Here is a 22,352-nt window from a genome sequence, read left to right on the forward strand (position 1 = left end):
TTAGAATTCTGCTTAATTATCGTTTTTCAAAAATGTACCTGGGCTAATGTTATTTTTAATTTAATCTTTTTGTTGTTTAACCAGCCATTTGATAGCTGTTTTTTCATGAGCAGCTTTTTGGGGAGTGGCCGCAGCTGTAAGTGAATGGTGGGGCAGATTGTAGGTCTTTTCCATACACGCAGCATGCTTAAGACCCATGTAACCTGCATTGTTCACACACAGCACACATGGGACTGTATCAGAAGAGTGGCTGCCATTCAGCTCTGACTGCATGTGAAAGATATCTGAGTGTGACAAGTACATTGAGCCTCTCAAAAGCATATTCTGGGTTGTCCTGTGGGTCTCTGACTATAGAGGGCATTGAGAAATCAAAAGCAATCAGCCCCTTATAATGGAAGCTCAGCTGCTGGGGGTGGGTGAGTACAGTGAGCTGAACTCCAGTAGGTAGTCTATGGAAATGAGTTAGAATGCAACCCACAGCCTCATTATGTTAACTGCAAATTAACTTAACAGCTTTGTTTAAACCTCAGCTATTTCAAATAAAGGAAAGATGAACTAGGGGCTGTGTGACAAGTTTCTGAGAGTTGAGTTTCATAGGCAGCATATAATATACCAGCCTTCATTATTCTGGTTCCCTCCAGGATCCTGGTGCATGTGAGTATATTACAACCTTTGCCAACCCCCTCCAGATGTTTTGGACTACAATTTCCCCCAGTCCCAACCAGCACTGACTGGGGCTGATGGGAGTTGTACTCCAAAACATCTGGAAGGTGTTGGCAAAGGCTGCAGTATGGTCACATGCAGAATATGGATTGGACAAAGTGTACTCTGCCTACTGCTTACACGTAATCTAAAAGTATCAAAAGATCAACAAGCCTATCCACACCCCAATACAGGACAACTTTTGTGCAGTCCTCAACAGATCAAGGGGTGCCCTCTGAGCAGGACCTTGGGGGCAGGGTTCTACTTAGCAATGCAAACACCCAAATTTACCAAGGCTGAGTTGATTAACTTTGAGGTAAGTGAAGTAATATTCATAAGCTGTTCCTCCTATGGCAATTAAGTCCAGAATTTAAAGCTACCTAGTTGTATGAGTGGGGGGAAACAGGCACAACGTAAAAGGCACCCAAATAGTGGATCAAGCTAGTCAGCCAAGTCATACAAGAAGCCTGTGTACCCTACGTGTAGAACCTTACATTTGTCCCTTTTTAATTTCATTTTGTTAATTTGGGCTCAGTTCTCCATTCTGTTAAGGTCATACTGAACCTTGACTATATGTTCTGTGCCATTAGCTACCCCTCACGGTTTGGTGTCATGTGCACATTTGATGAGCATTCCCTCAATTCCTTCATCCGAGTCACTAATAAAGATGTTGAACAACAGGTCCAGGACGGAACCCTGCGGCACTCTACTTGCCACTTTTTTCTGTATGATGAGGAACCATTAATGAGCACTCTTTGGGTTTGGTCAGTCAACCAACTACAAATCCACCTAACAGGTTACCTTGTCCCATTTTACCAGCTTCTCCACAAGAATATCATGGAAGACTTTGTCAAAAGCCTTAATGAAATCAAGATACACTACATCCACAGCATTGCACTGATCCATCCAGCTTGTAACTCTATTATATTTATATATTTTTATATATATATATATTTTTGAGAAACCCATGCTGGGTCTTAATAATCACAGCATCCCTTTTCTAAATGCTCACAGACTGTTTAATTAACTGTTCTGTTGATATCAATCGTATCATTGTCACACATAAAATCCATGATTATGTTCTTTAAAATGTTGTAACTTAATGACAGACCTTTTTTGTGTAAAAATTGACCAATAAGTTGTTGCTGCTAAATAAAAAGCTGCTGGCTTGTATGGGCAGTACTAAGCTAGATGGAACACTGGTCTTATAGCAGCTTCTTAAAATAATGACTTTTGTTTGCTGTTTCTCATTATGTCAATTACTCTGTGAATAACTTGCTCATTCTCCTGCCCCACAAAAGTAAGTGTCTCTATATGCAATTATTGGAGAGAGGGCACCCAGATCTGACACCAGTTAATTGTGTGTGTGTGTGTGTGTGTGTGTGTGTGTGTGTGTGTGTGTGTTGGGGGGAGTGTTATGTACTGAGTTGAATAGGATCCAAAAGGCAGCAGTCTGATTGGTCCTAGAACAATAGGGTCCATAATGCAGCAGTCTGATTGGTCCTAGAACAATGCAGCAGTATGATTGGTCTGCAGGAGCCACCCAATCCAGCTCCAGGTGGAAGTGAATCTGCAACCTGATTGGCCTACAGGAGAATCCCAGAATTAGCCAATCACGTGCGGCCCATTGTGTAAATAATGTATATAAAGCAGATATTTTGGGGAACTTTCATTCCTCACTACTATGAGCTGAATAAAGAGCATGAAATCCACACTCGACTTCAAGTATATTTCAGGGGGACACACAAACTGACCTCTCTTCATACAGAGAGAGCCTTCTTTCCGTAATCAGCAGAGATAGATGCTTTGTAACCTTGGTAACACTGGCACAGTTTGTGTGCCAAAAAGGTGCTGCTGAATTCAAAATGTTTCACAAAAGATTTCAAGCATCAGAGCTAGTTACTGAAAGCACAATGAAACACAGTTTAACTTTTCTCCCACTAAATTGCTGGATGGGTTTCAGGAGAAAACGAAGCTTAATATGTATGGGAAAAGAAGAGTGATTGGTGTCTTAGAATAATCAAAATATGAAAAATAGATTCAGTTATGACGACAACAAAAAAAAACAACAACGGTCCATATAGAAAAGAACCTAAACAGCAGCCATGGAATGTCTTTTATTATGACCAACTGAAAGGCACAAAATACTGAGATACCTTTCTAGTTTCACAGAAGTCTTCCTCATACAGGATGTTAAAGAAGAGAAGGGTAGAAAAATAAACAGGGCCACCCTAATATGTTTTGCTGGGTGAAGCAAGAACAAGATGGCTCTTAACTTTGGGAGTTTCTGATGGTCCTAGGAAAGGGATTGTGCCACTGCTACTCTTTAACTGTTTCCACCCTCGTCTTTGATAGTTAAGGCATTTTCATGTGACCCTCCTCTTCTGTTTCATTTAATCTATGCTGTGCTGCTTTGACTTGGAATTGTTTTACTTGTTTTTATAATTGTATATCAAATGTTTTACTTCTTTTATTGGTTTTGTTGTTGTTGTAACCCACCCTGCGACCTTACAGTGAAGAATGGGTCAAAACCCTAAAATACATAAAATGCACATGCTATTGTTTGTGCTGTTACAGCCCGACCCATTGTGCATTATCATGTGAGTAAGCGCCACTAATTGAAGTTAGTGTGCATAAGACTGTACCATAAATGTAGAAAATGCTTTCATTTATTTATTCCCTAATAACCTTTTGAGATAGGGCATCAATATTCCAAGTTAACGTTAGAATAAAGCTAGGAGATACTGAATTGACCCAGGTCATCCAATGAGTCTAAGGCTGCATCTGCACTATAACTTTATCGTACCACTGTAAACAGCCATGGCTTCTCCCAGAGAATCCTGAGGACTGTGGTCTGCTAAGGGTGCTGAAAGTTATTAAGAGATCCAACTTCCCCTCACAGAGCTACAATTCTCTCAGTGGTTTAACAGTCAATCCATCTTCCCAATGAACTTTGGGAATTGTAGCTCTGTGAGGTGAATACTGGTCTCCTAACAACTCTGGCACCATTACCAAACTACAGTTCCCAAGATTCTTTGGGAACTTTCAATGTGACTGTTTAAAGTGGTATGATACCGCTTTAAATACACAGCACAACTGAGACTCAAGGCTGATCCAGGATTCTATAGTTTTCAGAATACAAACCCAGCTCTTCCCAACATCTGGCCTCTGGAATTTTGGAAGAACACACAGTCTTAGGTTTCATTGGAAATCCTGGTTCCTTGCTTCAGTCATGTTCCTCTTCCATGAATAGAAAACAGTTTTTAAAAAAATAAATAACAAAGCTTTTCCTTTTCAGAAAGTAAGGTAAAAAAAATCACGGGGATTCAAACCGTCGACCTTATGATCGGCAAGCCCAAGAGGCTCAGTGGTTTAGACCACAGCACCACCCACATCCCTTCTTTCAGAAAGTAAAACTAGTAAGACACATGTTGTTGTTGTTTTTTTAAAAAAGGAGGAAATAATAAAACTGTCAACAAGTACAGTATGATGAAAAGTATATCTCTTCTAAAGCAACAAAAACTGAAGACAAATCATGGTCATCACTCACACAAAAGAAATCAAGGTTGATATATAGATGAAAGTCTAACCTACTCCCCACCTTGCTTCCTTCCACAGAAAGCCCGGCTGGCCAGGATCCGTGTGGCCAAGACTGGCAGCTCCAACGCCTACCTTCACAGTAAGCGCAATGGCCTCCTTAATGAAGCCCTGGAGTTGACGGTATGTACAGGAAAAGCAAGCCCTTTCAGAGGAATGTTGAAAGCATATCCACCCCTTCTTCTTCTTCTTCCATTGTCGCTCCCTATGTCAGTATCGTAGGCAGGCTTGAGCTGTGCTATAATTATGCTATAATTTTACTGTATGCGCTAAATGTAGGTAGCTGGAATACAATTGCAAAAGGAAAGAGTTGCAATGGAAGCATACTGGGCTTTTTGTGGAAAGCACAGGATTGGTGCTTTAATGCTGACAGAAAGACAAAGAGTACCAATAATCCAGATCTGTGATTGGTATTCTCAATATATTTAGACTAGTGTAAAGGTTGCTGGAGTAAATTTAGAGAACTTACATCAATGATAGGACCCCCATCAGGGTTTATGAAAACATTAGCATCAGGCTTTACATTAAGAAGGACTTTTTAGCTCCAAGAGCAATTTAGCAATGAAACGGGCTGTCTAGAGAGGGAGCTAGATCTCTGGGGTATGTGTGTGTGTTTTTAAGGATGGACAAGCTATCTAAACCAGGCATCCCCAGCCTGCAGCCCTCCAGATGTTTTGGCCTACAACTCCCATGATCCCTAGCTAACAGGACCGATGGTCAGGGGTGGTGGGAATTGTAGTCCAAAACATCTGGAGGGTCGAAGGTTGGGGATGCCTGGTCTATACTATCTACAGAAATGGTTAAATGCTGCATAGGCATGAGGAGCAGCTTGTACTCTGACTCAGGAGTAGTTGAAGTGGTACAGAGACTGGTGGCCCTCCATATGTTCTTGGACCACAACTCCCAACATTCCTAGCCATTGGCTATACATCTGAGACTGTTGGGAGTTGGAGTTCAACAAAATCTAGAGGGAACCAAAGGCAAGCTATACAGAAAATATCAGAAAGCAGCAGCAACTGCAGATGTTTAAATTCCAGCCAACGAGGACTTGAAGGTTTCAGTCCTGCAGGATGGAATGTCTCCTAGCATTACCCACACAAACTGCCTATCACCGTGGTTGTTTCACGTCTAACAGCAAAGTATTTTGAAGCTAATCTTAGTAACTTAATGAAAGGGAGGAAAGTGTGAAGTTCATCAGATTTCTCAGCAGATGTAACATCAGTATGAGCTGGTTGTTATATTAAGCCCGATCAAGGCCAAAGCAAGTATTAACACATTTTCAAGGATTTTGTTTTTTAAAAAAAAGCAGTTCTCAGTCAAGGAAAATTGCCTAATGGAGGCAACCTAATGCACAGCTCGAGTGTCTTTGCTCACTCATCTGATCTGTCACACGTGGGCCTCATTATAACAGAAAATGCTTGACACAGCAATCGCTACACCTGTTAGTAAGCACCACAGCCTGCCCTGACACTATGAGTATGAGAACACTTAACTGGAGGTTCAGTTATTTTGAAATCGAGGGAGCTTAGGATCAAAGCAGCACCTACTATGGTTGCTATGGGGATGCCAGTGAGAATGGCCTTCCTGTGGTGAGTGTTCTCAGCCATAACATGAAGATGTGCATGTGGACCTCCACATCTCTGCCAACAGCCAAGGCTGGTGCTAATAGCTCAGCAGTTTACAAGGCATGGAGACCTTGGATGTTTGAAAAGCCCAATGAACTGTGATGCAACACACTCTCTAATCCTTCTGGCCCACTCCTCTTGCTGTGGGAGGTGAATTCTGCCTAAACACAGGGCACCATGGCCATTAAGAGGTTGTTCATTCCCTCTGCAGAAGCCAGCTGCTTGTTTTCCTTTCATTCTGGCACAAACTCTGGCACAAACCTCCTTGGGGTTTCCACATGCTTAGGAAACGGTGCAGAGGGTGTGTTAAAAATTGCAAAGAATGAGGGAAATGTATGCTTTCAATGTGGGAAGGGTAGGGAGCCCACTCTAGGTCAAGAGAACCTGGAGCTGCTCGCACCAGCACCAGGTGAAACACACAAACTCTCCCATGTGGTTCCAATCTATTTCTCCATTGTGCAACTGTAATTTATGTATTATCAACTAAATGTCTGACATGTGGCCCCTTCAAGAGAAACAGCTCTGCCCCAGGAAGCCAGCTTTTGGAGATCTGGCTAGAGAAGTAACGTGCAGGCTCCCATGTTTCATCATGCATAAAGTTTAAGTTACCATTAATTCAGCTTGTAGTGAGTTCCTTCATAAACTGCAGAAGACAATAGAGCAGCTAGAATAGGAATCACATGCTATGCAGGACCATTTTTAGAAGCATCCCTGTAGCACCTATAGTGTGTGTTACAGCTCTCATTTCCAATAATTCATGCTGAGAGGGTCGGGATACCATTCTTACGTTCAAGCTGAAGAGATGCTTCCTGCTTTTAAAGCCCATAAAAGGTACAACACATAGTCAACATTGTCAGAGTAAAATGCAGGGCCCCTCTAACCATGAAGTAACAAATCCAGTTGCTAAAGGTGTTGAAAGCCTTAAATCTCTAGACCTTCTTTCCAGTCCACCAGCCCTTTCTGAAGCTTGGCACCTGTTTTGTTTTAAATCTGCCTTGACTTAGAACACTCCCCCCCCTTCCTTTTTAGTATTCCAAACTTTTGTTTTGCTAGCTCAGCTTCACTTGAGGTAACTGGCCATTTTAAAGTTACAGAAATCTAAACGATGCAGTGTACTGTGATGAAAACAATCACAAATCCTGCAGGGGCATCTTGAAGACTTCAAAAAGTAATTGTGACATGAGTTTATGTCACTTGCATGCCTTTCAACAGAACCATGAAACAATATGAAAGATGGTAGGCTGATAAGGAAAATTTAGCAGCAGGTTTCCCAATCTCTGCATCTGCAGGTGAGGAAAAGTTTGCCTGCTAAATTTTGGTCTGGTTTGTTCCACAGCTGCTAAAGGCACACAAGAAAGCCTGCCAGGAAGTGTGGGGTGCCTTGGAGAGAGAGGTAGATTAATTCCACCCCAGACTCAAACACTGACCAGCTAGGATTGTTCTTTTCACTAGAATGGCCATCCTTTGTTTACTTTTCTTTGCAGAACATCCTGATTGCCACTTCTCTGTTGCCCTCCTACATTTTTGCAGACCTGATTTGTGAGAATTTTGTTGCTGTAATAAAACACAATTGCACAGCCAGCTTGTAAAGCTCTTTTGAGGCTCTTAAAGGTTCCTGCACTTTTAATTAAACGTTGCTTGTTTGCAAGCCTAGCCTTTTTTGTTGCTGCCCAGTGAGCATAGGTGAGGGGAGGAACAGACTATTGACTGCATTTTCAGAAGCCTCTCTTACATTACAATTACACAAATACACACACAGGGCTGTGCCCCTGCTCTCATTGCTTGCCAACCCCAATATGGTAGCCATCACTATAAGCAAATACAAAGTTGTATTTCCCTTGTATAAATACATACAGTAAGGGGGGTGTTTGAGGAGGGGGAGGAGATAACATTTGCTTAGCCTTGCAATCGACCATATCTGGCCCTGATTCTGTTGGTACCAATTTTTCATTCTCTAGCAGGCAATTGCCTTATTTCCTGCTAGATGCAGGTGGCAGTGACACCCACTGGAAGCAGTATTAAATGTTGCATTTACTGTTCCTAAAATATATCCTAGAAACAGAGATTGGTAGCAAAACACAGCAAACCCTTTGAACACAGCACAGTATTGTCGTGACTTGGCTCAGGCTCCGAGTGCCAGCTCAGATGAGTTAATAAGATTTGATGATTTAGCAACACAGCCACAGAGAAGATGCTGCAGGAATCTTAAATCATGTCCAGGATTGCATAGTGTTTTAAAACATCATGTTATCTTCAAAAAAGGCATGCAGAATTGACTGGATTCCCACCCCCGCCCTGTTTCCTATATTGCTGCTCAATTTTTTTGCTACTAAGTCACATCCACTGAGAGACCTTTACCAAAGAGATCAGTGTCTGTAACACAGAGTTGGACACAGCCTTCTAATTCTGTCAATAATAATACATAAATAAATAAATTGGAGAATATGATACTTAATGCATTCTGAAATTTGCAGATTATTTATATATTAACAATTGCAGAGCAGTAATTCATTATATCCTGCTCTTCTACTAATATATTTAACAGCATAGATCAGAAACAATAATCATAATATACAGTACCAGGAATGCAATAAACAAATGTACTAATCATGGTTATGGTTCTTATAGCACTTCAAGTGTAGAAAGTGCTCTGCAGAACTTATCTAGTCCTACTGAACAAAAAATATGGCTGTGTGTCATTACAGTTTTCGCTCACCCAAAGCAGCACTCAGAATGAACAAGATTGTGATTGGCTCTCAGTGAATCTGACAGTAGAACTCTGAGTTCATCCAATTCAAGTACCAGCTTCTGCATCAAGATCTTAAAAATATCATGGTGTTTCCACTTTGCTTACTGATACGTATTTTCCAGTAGTTCAGGTGACGGATATGTACCGTAGTAGATGGTGTTGGAAATAAACAGGGAAACTAATCATTTGACACTCATAAAAAGGCTTTTTTGTTTTGTTTTTGAGAAGCTTAACTAAGAAAGCTTAAATAACAAAAATAAGAAACAAGTTTGCAAATTTGCTGAACCACAAAGCAACTTCTGTGTTGCCCTCTTTTTTCATGTTCTCAAAAGTTGCTGCTTGCAGAGGGTAATGAAAATACAACTAAACTCGGAAGATGGTTTGCTGTACCTTTTTTATATCTGCACCTCTCCATCCATCCATCCTCTTTGTCAAGGGTTCTCAGCTTCATCCCTCCTCCTACCTGCTTTCCAGCCCTCACCCCCATCCCCAATGGTTCACTGGACTGCTAGCTTTATGTAGCAAATCAGAGGAAGGCTGCAGGAGGGTCAGGGTAGCAATTATCTCTTAAAATCTCCCCTCTTTTCTTTAAACCCCAAATGGCACTTCATAGCTTCTGGTTGCAGGCTTACCTGGAGTCCTGAACAGCAGGGGTGGAGGAAGAGGGGTGCAGTGGGAGGCGGACCGCCCTGGGTGTCTTTGCTGAGAGGGGTGACATTTGGCAGTTGTGGGCAGGCGGCACACTGAATGTCCGCCATTGGCGACTTGCTCTGCCCCCATGGGTGGCTCGCACCACCCCTGGCTGCAGGGCGCACACGCCGCTCCATGCACCACAGCGGCTATCCCACACCTGGGAGGGTACCCTCCATGCCCCCCGCTCCCTCAGGAGCATGTCCCAAGCCCCACCCCCCTCGGAAGCACGTCCACTCTGGGCAGCGTGGGCATATGCTCTGCCACTGCTGAACAAAAGGGCTGCACAGTAGGGCAACGACTGGGATACGCTGCCACATTTTGCTTAATCCTGTACTGCAGCTAAATGATGGTACCAAAGCCAATGGTTCGAGAGGCCAAGTCTATGTTTCCTGTCTTGTCTGGCTCTCAGAAATACTATGGAGCCAAATATGCATTGCAAGACAGACTTCAGAAGACTGGTCGTGTTCCTGCATCTGCTAAGCTAAGGCTCTTGCATACGAAAGCTTGTGCCATAGTGAAGTGGTACCATGGGACTCTCTGCTGCATTTGCAGCCTAAAGCCACTCATACCACGAAATGTAGCACACTTTGTCCTTTTCTCGCCGCTGCCACCCCCCCCCCCCCGCCACCCCCCTGGTAGCTTGCAAATCTCTCCCCCCATTCTGAAATACAGTGTGTTGAACTGGAAGCAGCACACTGGATACGGTTTACTATTTGATGCCATGGCAACATGTCTTGGACTGTTCCTTTGGACTGAAATGGGCAAACGGAGAGAGAGGATTTTTTTGGCAGAGCTAGACTGTCTTGGTGTCCCAGCTCAGCCTCTAAATATTCTTCAGGGCTTCTTCTTTTCAGCAAAGAATGATTTTTCTGCTAATGAAGAGTCTGGCTTTGGATGCCTACAGCAACCTGAGACACATCCTCTGCTCAAATGCACTCTTGAAATTCACAGCCACGCTTCTCTGAGCACTTGTGTAATACTAGTGCTTAGGCTGTCTGCTCCCATTAATCACTGAAGGAACCGATTCGAGTTGGTTGACATTAGCTGTGTTGTTTTTTGAAGTTCAGAAATGTTGAGGCTGAAAGCATTACATGATTAATCATTACAGTAAATCAATTATTTCCTTAATTGCAAGTTACAGAGTAGATTGTTTGCTGGATCTTAATTAGAACCCTTCCCTCTCAAGATGAGCTCCATTCTGAAGACATTGCTATGAACAATCTGCTTACATTTCTGAATCAGTCAAGAGGAGCCTGCCTTAAACATCTCCCATAATGAGACACGGTGGCTATTATTCTTATTTTGAAAACTAATAGCCTCCCAGTTTTAAAACATCAAGACAAAAGTTAAACCCTGGTGCCATTTTATGGCATTCAGTTTCTATGCGCTGTTTCTAAAGAAACACAAATCTCCTCATAATATGGGGAAAGGGATTAATTACAGCATTGCCAAAGTGTAATGCGTCCATCCAGGAGGATCTAAAGGACTCAAGTATTTTATCAGTGTCCATGAAGATGCATCTCAAGTTCTTTCAATTTCCTTCAACATTTACTCTCTAGCTGACCATGGCAGGAGCTGATAACTAAATAGTAAAGATTCCTCTCCTAACTCTGGTGTTTGTTTTCTAAGTCTCGCTCAACAAATGTAGCATTCCTGCTGAGGAATCCTTCTGGGTAGATTAAGGGTAGCACTTGCTTTTCCTATTTGCTCTTCTCTCAATCTGTTATGTAAGTTAATTTTAGTCCTATGGGCATTCCATAAACTTCTTAGGCATGTGTGATGGAGATTCCAAAATACTGGGCCCAACTGATTTTGGGTTGTGGAGGGTCTTCTTACTGTTCAAATGATACAACACTGGGGGCATGTACCTTTATTTAGAAAGAAATTTCAGCTGGCAGCATCCAATTTATTGAGTTATTTATTTGGTGTTCTTATATCTCACCTTTTTTGTCAAGGACTACCTCAGTGTCTTTTACATCAAAACAAATGGAGCAATAAGGTTTTGGGGGGCGGATACAATTCAAAACCATCAGTGAAGCAATAGCAATCAGTAAAAAATGCAAGACTAGAAACTGAAAAATTGTAATAAACTAAGCATGGCCTGCAAACGAGTGAGTTTTCCCCATGCACCAGAAGCCCATCAATGCCATGGCCATCCACACCTCCGAGAGGAGGGAGTTGCTCAGCAGGGGTACCACCACAAAGAAAGCCCTGCTCCTGGTTCCCACACAACAGGCTACCTTAGCTGATGAGACCAGAAGCAGCCCCCTCTCTGCCCATCCAATCTCAGGGCTCAGGCTGGTTGATATACAGTGGTACCTCGGGTTACAGATTCTTCAGGTTACAGACGCTTCAGGTTACAGACTCCACTAACCCAGAAATAGTACCTCGGGTTAAGAACTTTGCTTCAGAATGAGAACAGAAACCGTGCAGCAGCAGTGCGGCGGCAGCAGGAGGCCCCATTAGCTAAGGTGGTACCTCAGGTCAGTGGCGTAGCGTGGGTTGTCAGCACCCGGGGCAAGGCAAGTAATTTGCGCCCCCTAACCCGTGGATTTGTGCCCCCTAACCCGTGGATTTGCGCCCCCTAACCCCCAGATGTTGCGCCCGGTGCGGCCTGGCCCCCCTGCACCCCCCCACGCTACGCCACTGCCTCAGGTTAAGAACAGTTTCAAGTTAAGAATGGACCTCCAGAACAAATTAAGTTCTTAACCCGAGGTACCACTGTAGTGAGAAGCACTGTGACAAATACCTAACTCCCATACTGGTGTGTGTGTACGAGTGTGCATGCATGCAAGTGTAAGGGATGGGGTGGGTTATTTGTACAGTGGTGGTATGAATAGCAGGTAACAAACCACTGTTTAGTTTGACGTCATGTATGCTGTCCAGCAACTGAATTTCATTTCATTTTACTGCTTTGTTACAATGATGCAGAGCTGGAAGAAAGCCAAATATCAACAGAGACCAAAACAAACACTGTTTCTCAACAATGTTAGCCAAGCATCAATTCCCAGCTTGTGTGTGGTTGACTACAGGTATCCAATACATGAACATGCAACAATCTACATGCCTGAAGGATTATTACACATTGTAATCTATGTCTAATAGTCATGCAGTATCCAACATGGGAGCAACGTCTGTGCTGGAACTTTGTAGTGTTTGAAGTGGTCCTTAGAAATCTGAAAAGGCAACATTGAGAGGCCAGCCAAGGGAAGGGACCAGCCTCACCAGTTTATAGCCCTTGCTGCAGTCCCTGAGGCCATTAACACCATTATCTGTTCCCAGTCTTTTGATGTTGAAGCACAAAATCAGTGTTTGCTCCTTGTGGCTCTACCATCAATTCCATTGGATGACCTTGTAAAAGTACATTCTGGAAATAATGACTCACTCCCTATGGTTGTTTGGAGATTTATGTAGTCCAAGGTGAGATTGCTAAGCACACTTTTTAAATGCTATATAAAATGCAATATAGAAAAGATTTTGTAATTGCATGCCAATACAATAAAAGCGATCTATAGTGGCATCATGATAATGGTAATGATACATATTTTTCTAAGAATCTGTAGGCAACACTGGAAAGGGATTCCCTAAAACATATTGTGGAACATCAACCTAAGTTTAAGGAGCTCCTTTGAATGCATAATTGTCATTTTAATGGGTCTAATGGTGTTTGAAAATCCCAACCACTCAACGCAAAAAATAAATTGATGGAAGTGATCACAGAAGACATGCTGTGAAATTGAGGTGGAGTTCAGGGTCAGGGAGTTTAAATTAAACAAGCACACACACACACAATCCTTAGCCATGTAGTTTTTAGAGCTGCTGCTGCTGCTGAAAAGGGGAAATGAAAGAATCCTATTTTCAGTGTATCAAAAAGGCCTCACAGCCTGCATCTAGTTAGCTCCTTCCTCTCCAATTCTGGGCAAACCTTGTCCTTGAATCAAAAAGTAAGTGATGTACACAGCCCATTCACAAAATCTGGGGCTTTGTAATATACACAAAAGCCTATCAGGCAGAGCCTGACATAACAGATACTTTTAAAAATAGGTGATGTCCTTATTAGGAGAACAGTTTGATGAGGCCAGGAAAATAGGTCGCCCAGGGTAAGCCAGCTGATCTGCTTTACTGCACTTAAACAAGCGGGTGAAAATGTCTGTATTTTTCAAGTTTCAGTTACAATGCGTGAAGATAACAAAATATTCATTTGCCATAGTTACACATTTCAAAATCTGATCCAATGCTTTGTTCCTAGGTATTTTAAGAAGCTCCCAAACAGCATAGCTATGCCACTCAAGGGGCTCTTTTGGGGTGTGGAGGGGGGTAATGCAGACATGGAAAAAGAAGGGAGGCAACCTGCAAGGAAACTGGCATGACTCAAGCAGTGGAGCACTTTTCAGGATGGACCATGGCTCAGTGATGCACTGTATGCTTTTCTTGTCAAACAGGGGTCACTAATGCAATGCGCAGTCACCATAGAAGCCACAAAAGCCTTTAATGACCCTAGGCTTTCATTTTTTAAAAAATGTAAGTTTCTAGTCCTCCTAGAAATAAAATGATCAGGGAAGACAGGTGGCAGGGACTGGCTGGACACTCAGGAGTGGGCACCGGGAGAAGAGAGGTTGGAAACTGACTTGGAGGAAGAGATCAGTGATCTGGGGAGCCGGGAGATGAGAGTCAGAGGCAGGAGAAGCTGCAGGATTGGAGAACAGGTACAGGAGGCGTTAGAGATAGGTCAAGCTGGTGTAAAGTCAAGGGCTGCCACTCCTCCTACTCCTGCCTTACCTCTCCTACTCCACTTTCCACCAGGACCAAAAGAGGATTGAAGGGGGAGGAGCAGAAGCAGGTTACACACAGGCGTAGTCTTTGACTGCTTGCAGAAAACTCAGGTGGGAGAGCTGAGGTTGGGGTGGGACCCCTCTTTGTTGCTGCAACTGCCTCATTGGGTACACACGTAGGAGTAGCTGAGAGACGTAGGACTGATGGGCATGCCTTGCAAGTGTACATTTGACAATAAAGAGTTAATTCCTCACTCTGGACGTTCCTTACCTGACAGCCCCATGACAGATAGGTGCTGCAGAGCAGCAACAGCTGAAAGGCATGTGTTCTACCTGTGGACCTGCCCGTCTTAGAAAGGCATCTCCAGGGTCCTAGACAGGCACACCCAAGAAACTAACAAGCAAAAAGAAAGCAGCTGAAAAATTCATTTAGAGTAGCTTTAGAGTGGCTGTTTGGACACAGCAGTCTGAACTGTAATAGAATGCCAATGATATGGCATTGCCACTGAGTGCTGGGACAATGTCAAAGGGTCCACTAGCTGGGGAAAGAATACATTTCAGTCCTCTGCAATGATGGAACAACAGCCGTAATTACCTCGAAAAGGCTTCTGTTTCCTTTTGGAAAAGATGAATGCTGCTCTCTCACGGCGATGCAGGTGTGAAACGTCTTGGGAAGAAATATTGGCTCTGCATAAGTGCTGATTATTAATAAGCTATATAACTACTCAACTGCAGCTCTTCACCTTTAGCGTGGGCTGAGATTCCAGTTATTTCAAGCAGATGAAGTTGCTTGTCATCCATGCAGTGCTGGGGATCCCACACACCTTGTGTGTACATCTCAGATTAGTCATTAACAAGCGACACAGAAACGCTGGCTTGTTGGCAGAGCTGTGTGGCAAATGAGGACCAGTTACTTTTTCTGCAAGTAACCTCTGCTTCCCATGAATTACAACTCTTCTGTGTAGAAAAGAATAGTTGATGTGGAGGTTTTTCCATTCTCTTTGCGTGAATCAACCACTTCTCATTTCCTTTCCCACCCCACTGCATACCATTCAACATGGATTAAATAGTTTGTGTTTTACTTTCATGTTGTAAATAAGAAGGCAGAGAGCTAGCCTAATGGCATATGCAAAGCCAAATCAGTGATGTACTTAGGGAGTTTTAGACTCTGGACTTAATGGCTTTATAGGGAAGCCCACTTAAGAAGTGAGTATGCATTATTTCAAAGTGTAATAAACCAGTACTTTGGGGGACCCTCTGCTAGTTATGCCCTGAGCTCACCACTAACCCATGGATAATGGGTATTGTTTTGGATAATGATATTGTTGGGGGTGCACATGGTTCATTCCCCTCTGTAACATGGCAAGTGATCATGGGGCCCACCTTTTGACATGTCTTGGAAGCCAAAAAAGGAGAGACAAAGCCTTGAAACGATGCTCCAATGATTTTTTTACATGTGAAATATATACAATGCATTTTGGTGTACCACATTATTCCGCTTATTGTACCAACTCACTGTAAAAATCACTCTATTATTCCCTCCCCCAGCTTAGGCGGTGAGAGGGACAGCACTTTTTGCCTCCAGTCCCCTGACCTGAAAGTGAACCGTGGAGGTCAGCTGCAACACATTTTAGCAAGGAGGGGGGCTGCATTTGGCTCCTAGTTGCTGCCTCCATTCAGTTCTTCTGGTGATTCTTGGGCTGCACGCACCTGCCCACCTTTCGGAGCCAGTGTAGGAAATGTTCTGGTTACCACTTAATTAGGGCCATGTATGATTTTCTTCCTGGAGGTCCTGGTTGGCCTTGGATATGGCAAACTTTTTGCCTACTTCACTCTGGCTTAGTTTTGGTAGTTTCCCCACATTTCCATTTGGTGGACACAGCATGGGGTTGAGTTATTTGGGAGTGATGAGCACTTTGAGGCACCTTCTAGAAGACGAAGGGGTGCTTCCTCATACCTGCCCACCAATGCCTCATGGCTGGAGAACAGGGGCGGGACAGGGCCTTGCTTGATGACTGGCCTGCTCAACCACTCAATGCCTCATGGCTGGAGGGGGCATGAGAAGGTCAGAATTCCCTTGGCGGAGCTAACAACCTGGCAAAGAAAAGCTAGGAATAGGGCATTAACTGACAAGGGAGCTCACACAAAAATCCAAGAATTAGGTTACAGGTTCCTATGCCTCGGATTCATAGGAGGCCACACAGTTTGGACCTTGTTAGAATAGTAGTGTTACCTGTTTGCAGATTCCAAAACTTCATGTCTGGTCCCTTATTAAGAGGTGGGTGTGCAAATTAATACTGATTCTTGCCCTTGAGAAGGTGATACAGGAACATAGGAAGCTGCCTTATACTGAGTCAGGCGATTGGACCATCTAGCTCAGCAGTGTCCATGCTGACTGGCAGCAGCTCTCCGGGTTTTGAGAAAGGGAATCTGTCCCAACCCTACCTGGAGATGGCAGGGGTTGATAATGAGACCTTCTGCATGCAAGGCAGATGCTACACTACTAAGCCCCGCCCCTGCCAAAATGTGTTGGCCACATTTCATCACAAATAAATTTGTTGAGCATCAATCACTTCAAGACCCCCGCCACCATCACCAACTTTCTCTTTTTCTCTCACTTTCTCTGGCTTACAGTCCTCTTGGTACTGCTCTTCTCCATTTTTGGTTCAGCAACATGGCTTGGGCCAGAACTGGGTGGAAGGATTAGGGCCTCTTCTCACACTACAATTTGACAAGGTGGGGGCGCTTTTCACATCTTTTTCCTCGCTCATCTTTTCCATTCTGCATTTTCAGATGCAGACCTGATTGCCTTTTTCTCTGTGCCAGCGGTCTCACTGCAAATGCCTTTTCTCTCTGTTTAGGGATCTATGAAAGATGAACACAACATCAGCAAAACCACTTCTATAATTGAAAGTCAGCATCACCACCTACTGCACTGCTTGGAAAAAACAACTGTAAGTAGCAACAGGAAGCCTTCTAACTTTGAATCTCACACTCTTGGGGGTGATTTCAATTGAAGAAGATGCAGGGATACTACAAAGTAAACAACACAAATACATAGATTTATGTACCCTGGGAGACATAAAAATATGTTATTAACAGTTGATGGGATGTGCTAAATATTTTATACACGCCTTAGTTCCAGCACCATGTTTTTTTTAAAAAAATGTGTTGCACCAAGCAACCCAACAGGTAGCTTCTCTCAGGACTCAACATGTCTTTTCGCTTTGTTGACCTTCAGATGCTTTTCTTTTAAAAAGCACCAAAGTCTGATGCCTAGCAAAAGATTGCCACCGAGAATTAAAGGCAGAGATGCTCAGGGTTTGCCCTTACTAGTAGTTGGCTTTGGGTTGGTGCCAACTTGAAATGCCTGCTGTGCACACCTGTCTTGCACTGCCTACAAGTTGTTGGATTATACCCAGGAATCAAAGCAGCATGGCATACTCCAAGGTGAAAGCTGTACTGCTCAGAAGATGGGCAAAGGCTTCCATTTCAACTACTGCATACTACAGTGAAAAGTGTACAGCAGCCCTGGGAATAGAATGATGTGACAGTTGCCTGAGACCTGCACATAAAAGCAGTCTTCTATGCAGGTAGCCAATGCAGATGCACTTCTAGTTACATCCTCATTAGTATCATATTGCTCATCTGGGCTACACTCACTTGGCTAGATGAGTCATTTGAAGAGCCTCACAATGCACATCCCCGTTCAGTTGTTACACGTGGCTACTTGGCCACAACTAAAGCTGCATTGGGACCCGTATCTGTGTTGTCTTTACCCCTTCAACACCACTTCTTCAGAACATTAGATTATTATCCATCTCCAGCTGCCTGTGCCTCTGTTTCTGCAGTGCAGCAGCAGACCACCCTAAACACAGGCAGCGTACGGGAGAAAAGCAGATACCTTTTCCCATAGGGAAACTCAAGGGCGGGTGCAGAATGCACAGCCCATGTTGCTGTCGTTTCCGCCAGCTGTAGGAGCAGGTAGAAGGCACCACATCCAGAGGCATGGCACATATGGACTGCAGAGACTAATGTGTTGCATGAGCATGTTCAACACCCCCACCCAAGAAATAAGCACTATCAATATGCCTTGGGTAATATCTCCATGATGAGACATTTATTCATAAACAAGCATCTCTGTGCATTTCTGTCATGTTCATTTGAGAAGGGGGGGGGGGAGTAAGGCTAAAGGATGAAGTTTGCTATCCCTGCTATCAAATGGATAAACAGAGATCCAGTCTGGTATGGGAGTAAACAGAGTGTTGGAAGTAGAGTGAAGAGATCTCAATTCAAATTCTCCCGCAGCCACGAATCTTGCTGGGTGGCCTTACACAAATTACCTACCTCACAAAGTCATTGTGGGGAGTGAAATGTAGTTATCTTTATGTATGCTGCCTTGGACACTATAGAGGAAATAAGGGGGTGGAACAGTGGTGAAGAAATAGGAGCACTGTTTATGCAAATGCTATTCAGACAACAAATGTGTGTAGAATCAACATGGGGAAAGGGGCACAATAAACTGATATATTATTCCATTTATATTGCCTCCTTCCTCCCAGTGGAGCCCAGGGCAACAAACAAGTGACAAAATAATTTAAACACCTTAAAGCAATTCCAATACAGACGCAGACTGGGAAATCTCAGTATTGCAATTTAAAAAGCTTGTTAAAAGAGGAAAGTCTCAGGCACCCAAAGTCAAGAGATGGTGCCTGCCTATTATTTAAGAGGAGGAAATTCCAAACTGCAGACGTCACCACACTTAATGCCCAATTCCTGCATTAACCAACCTCTTCAACTTGGGCATCGATTGGGTCATGTATGTACATAAGCTCTGTTCAGAGGGCACAAACCACTCCTGTCCCCTGCATTGATTCTACATATATTTGTTGCCTGAAAAGAACACCGGCCTCAACAATGATGTGAAGCTACTGAAGGGATTGCCATTGGGTCAATGTTAGTATAATAATAAACTGAGGAGGGGGGAAATAGGAAAAAGAGTTTCTAATGCCTTTAAAGCTGATTGGTTAAAGAAGCAATTAATGACCAAGATATATATGAACTAATCTGATAGGAAATATAATAAATTATTTCCCATCTATCCTCCAAGCTGAGATCCTAATGTAAATATGTATAATGCTTTGTCAGAAATTGGGGGGCAGGAGTTGGAATCAGATGTGGCTCATTGCAACTTTGATCAGTGATAAATGGCTATTTGGTTATAGGAAGGGGTATGCAACTGACCTAAACCATCCATCATTTTCAACACAGAAGTTGTCATCCACGGACTGACATGCAGCATGTTTGGTGTATGCTTTTCAGTGCACCCATCACAACAGTTCAGTCAGCATTTGTGCTGAAAACGCATGTCTTTCCATCATACTTACTTGATCAATGAAGAAAGCATTGCACTAACAAAAGAAATTGTTGTGATAATTTATGGATTGCTGAAACACCAAAGTGTCATTCTACAATGGTACAAAGTTGTCAGAGAAATGAGGAATGACCTACACATAAAAAGAGTTTTACCAACAGTTTTGAAAGGGTAATTCACCTTTTCCTCAAACCAGAAATCAGATTCATTGTATCACCTACGCCTGTTGAAATTCAGTGTCATTCTAAGCTGTGGTTAATTCTCTCCAAACTCAGGCAATTGCTCAAAACAAAACCTGTAAAATAAAGAAAGATAAAACAAGGAAATAAATTCAAGAGCCATACCCCTTATTCTGTATCACAATACATCCCATATTTTCTTCAGCAGCACTACTTATTTTACTCTAATTCAGCTCTATGGCTTTTAGTTGCTCATGTGCTGCCATCTGGGGGTGCTTCAGATAAATGGCTTATAATATTTTATTCTGGGCCACTTGGCTCTCAAAGGAAGCCCAAGCATCTTATTGGTGTAATGCGAAATGTGTTAAAGGAAATGGTCATATTGCCCATTCAAACTTGTGTGATGCCACGTGGAATGCTGGGAGTTGATTTTGGAATGCTAGGATGGACAATCAATGGTGTTTTTATCTTTTGTTGACATGTTGTCCTGTAGGGATTGTCCTATCTTGGGGATGATCCCCTGTTATCTGTACGAACTTCCACCTTCAAGGTATTTCCTTCTTAATTCAATCCATTTGCTGCAGTCTCTGTGCCATGTCTTGAGTGTTGTTTCCTTCCTTGTTGTTGATCCCGTTTTTAGCAGATTGTGCATGCTGGTGCTCTTTTGCTCTCTGGTGGCTTCCAGTGTTATTAAGACTGTCAAATGGAAAACAGCTTTATCTGTTTTTTCCCCACCCTTTCTAGCTCAAAAAAGGAATATGCTAAATATGAATGTTAAGTTATCTGCCCTTTGTGGTTGTGGGAGTTGTGTATGTTCTGAGGTCTTATCCTTTCTCGCTCCTGTGTTAAGTACAAGACACCACTCATCTCTCCCCTGTTTTGTGCGATGTATATTTCCCTGATCTGGCTAAAATTGCTATTCTAGGTTACACAACATTACATTTCTAGAGTATTCTTTATGCATTATGGGAGTAGCGTGGAAACTGCTGTCAAAACATTCAAAAGCCTGGTGCCTCGTGGGTGCTGCCAATCACTGTCCCACAGGATTATCTCCTTTGATCTTGGCCAGGTGTCAAGTACGTGGGAAGACCTGCCGGCATGACCCTACCCATATACTAACAGGCTTTTAAAGATTATGATAGTCCCACAGAATAAAGTTGCAGGTAAAAAGGTCCTGTGACATATGAAGGGACCTCTTTCCTGGAATTGGAGTCCTAGGTGGAAGCTTTCTCACAAGTTGTCTTCCTACCTGAAAGCACAGAATGACAGCTCTGTGCAATTCAGCTGGGTTGATTATAAAATATCAGCATCACCTTTCCCCTAACCATGTCGTTCTCCCTTCCATTTGCCATCCTAACCGCTTTGCTTAGGTCTATCTCTGCTTCATAATGTTAAATCAGGAAGGTCATGATAAAATCAAGATACTTATGCTCCTGCCAGACAGCTAACACGTCTTTGTCCTTCTGTGGTAAACTACAAGCAGAATTGCACATGGCTTTCTGCACTACTGGGATTGTTGAGCTCCTTCAATGTGTACATCCTATGTTCCTTCTACACCAGTGGACATGGCATAGCTGCTGTGGGTAAGGCCATTTGAAGCTCAGCACACATTTGGTATAACTTTGTGGTGGGTATTATTTTATGACTCTTATTGATTGGTTTATTATGCATATTAAAATTATCAGTAAAACGTTTTTCCAATGTTTTTTTTTTCATGAGAGATATAGCAGTATAGCCACCATGATGTAAAATTTTGTATAATGGTGGAGTCCCTAAGATGGTCGGATGTCATATGACAGGCATGACCAACAGGTAGATCGTGATCTACTGGTAGATTGTGGGGTGTTCCTGGTAGATCCTGGTTGATCTCTGGCCTCTCAGCAATCTCCTTACAAAAAAGCAAAAAAAAGCAACACAACTTTGGCTTACTGAAAAAGCTCCACAACTTTGGCTTCCTAAAAGAAAGCTCCACAACTTTGGGTAGATCACTGCCAGTCTTTTTATGACAATGGGTAGATCACTGCCAGTTTTTTTTATACTGTGAGTAGATCACAGTCTACTGGGAGTTGGACGTCCCTGTCATATGGTAACCTCCTTCCAGCAACTCCTGCAGTCTAGCTGGTGCCAAATGTATTGCTCTGCTTTCCTTTGGACATCTGAGGGGCCAAGGAGGGGGTCTTCTTCTCTGGGCAACACTGGATATCCATGCACACTGCCCAGGCTTGCGCCTCAAGGAGTTGACTTTGGTTCTGCTAACACAGCAAGAACAACATGGAAGGAAGCAGTGGCAAGTTACTGGTCTCTGCAGCCACAGCAGGCGCTGCGATTCTCCAGCAGTTTGACTTCACCCCGAGGTGCACCTCATTGTATCTCAAGACAGATGGATGCCAACAATAACGATGCTGCAGGACCATAATACTTTATGAAAAGAATGCAGATTTTAGGAAAATGATTTTTTCAAAAAAGCTTTTACCCTCTGCCATGACTAAGGGTTGTAACCACAACATTATAGCATTATGGGGTGGGGGTTTTTTAACAAGAAAAAACACACTACAGTCAGAAAAGTGTTTTAGTGATATTTAAATGATTGGTTTCAGAAACAAAAATTATTCCCGCGTCATAAAATGCACCCATCACAAATGCTATAAGTGCTGAGCTGTG

General features: G+C 43.0%; 1 protein-coding gene across 8 annotated transcripts in view; it reads left to right on the plus strand.

Annotated features, from left to right (window-relative positions):
- KCND3 (potassium voltage-gated channel subfamily D member 3) overlaps positions 1-22,352 on the plus strand; it is a 270,240-nt gene that overhangs the window by 234,589 nt on the left and 13,299 nt on the right. For 5 of the 8 annotated variants that reach the window (XM_083508873.1, XM_083508875.1, XM_083508876.1 and 2 more), the window contains exons 4-7: positions 4,321-4,422; positions 16,773-16,874; positions 17,000-17,092; positions 20,185-20,241. In XM_083508873.1, coding sequence (XP_083364999.1) covers positions 4,321-4,422; positions 16,773-16,874; positions 17,000-17,092; positions 20,185-20,241 — 354 coding nt within the window. The remainder of the gene's footprint in view (positions 1-4,320; positions 4,423-16,772; positions 16,875-16,999; positions 17,093-20,184; positions 20,242-22,352) is intronic. The other 3 variants (XM_083508880.1, XM_083508874.1, XM_083508879.1) reach the window with 3 other exon arrangements.

The sequence above is a fragment of the Podarcis liolepis genome (genome assembly GCF_965112155.1).
Source record: "Podarcis liolepis genome assembly, chromosome: 6".
Lineage (NCBI taxonomy): Eukaryota > Metazoa > Chordata > Lepidosauria > Squamata > Lacertidae > Podarcis > Podarcis liolepis.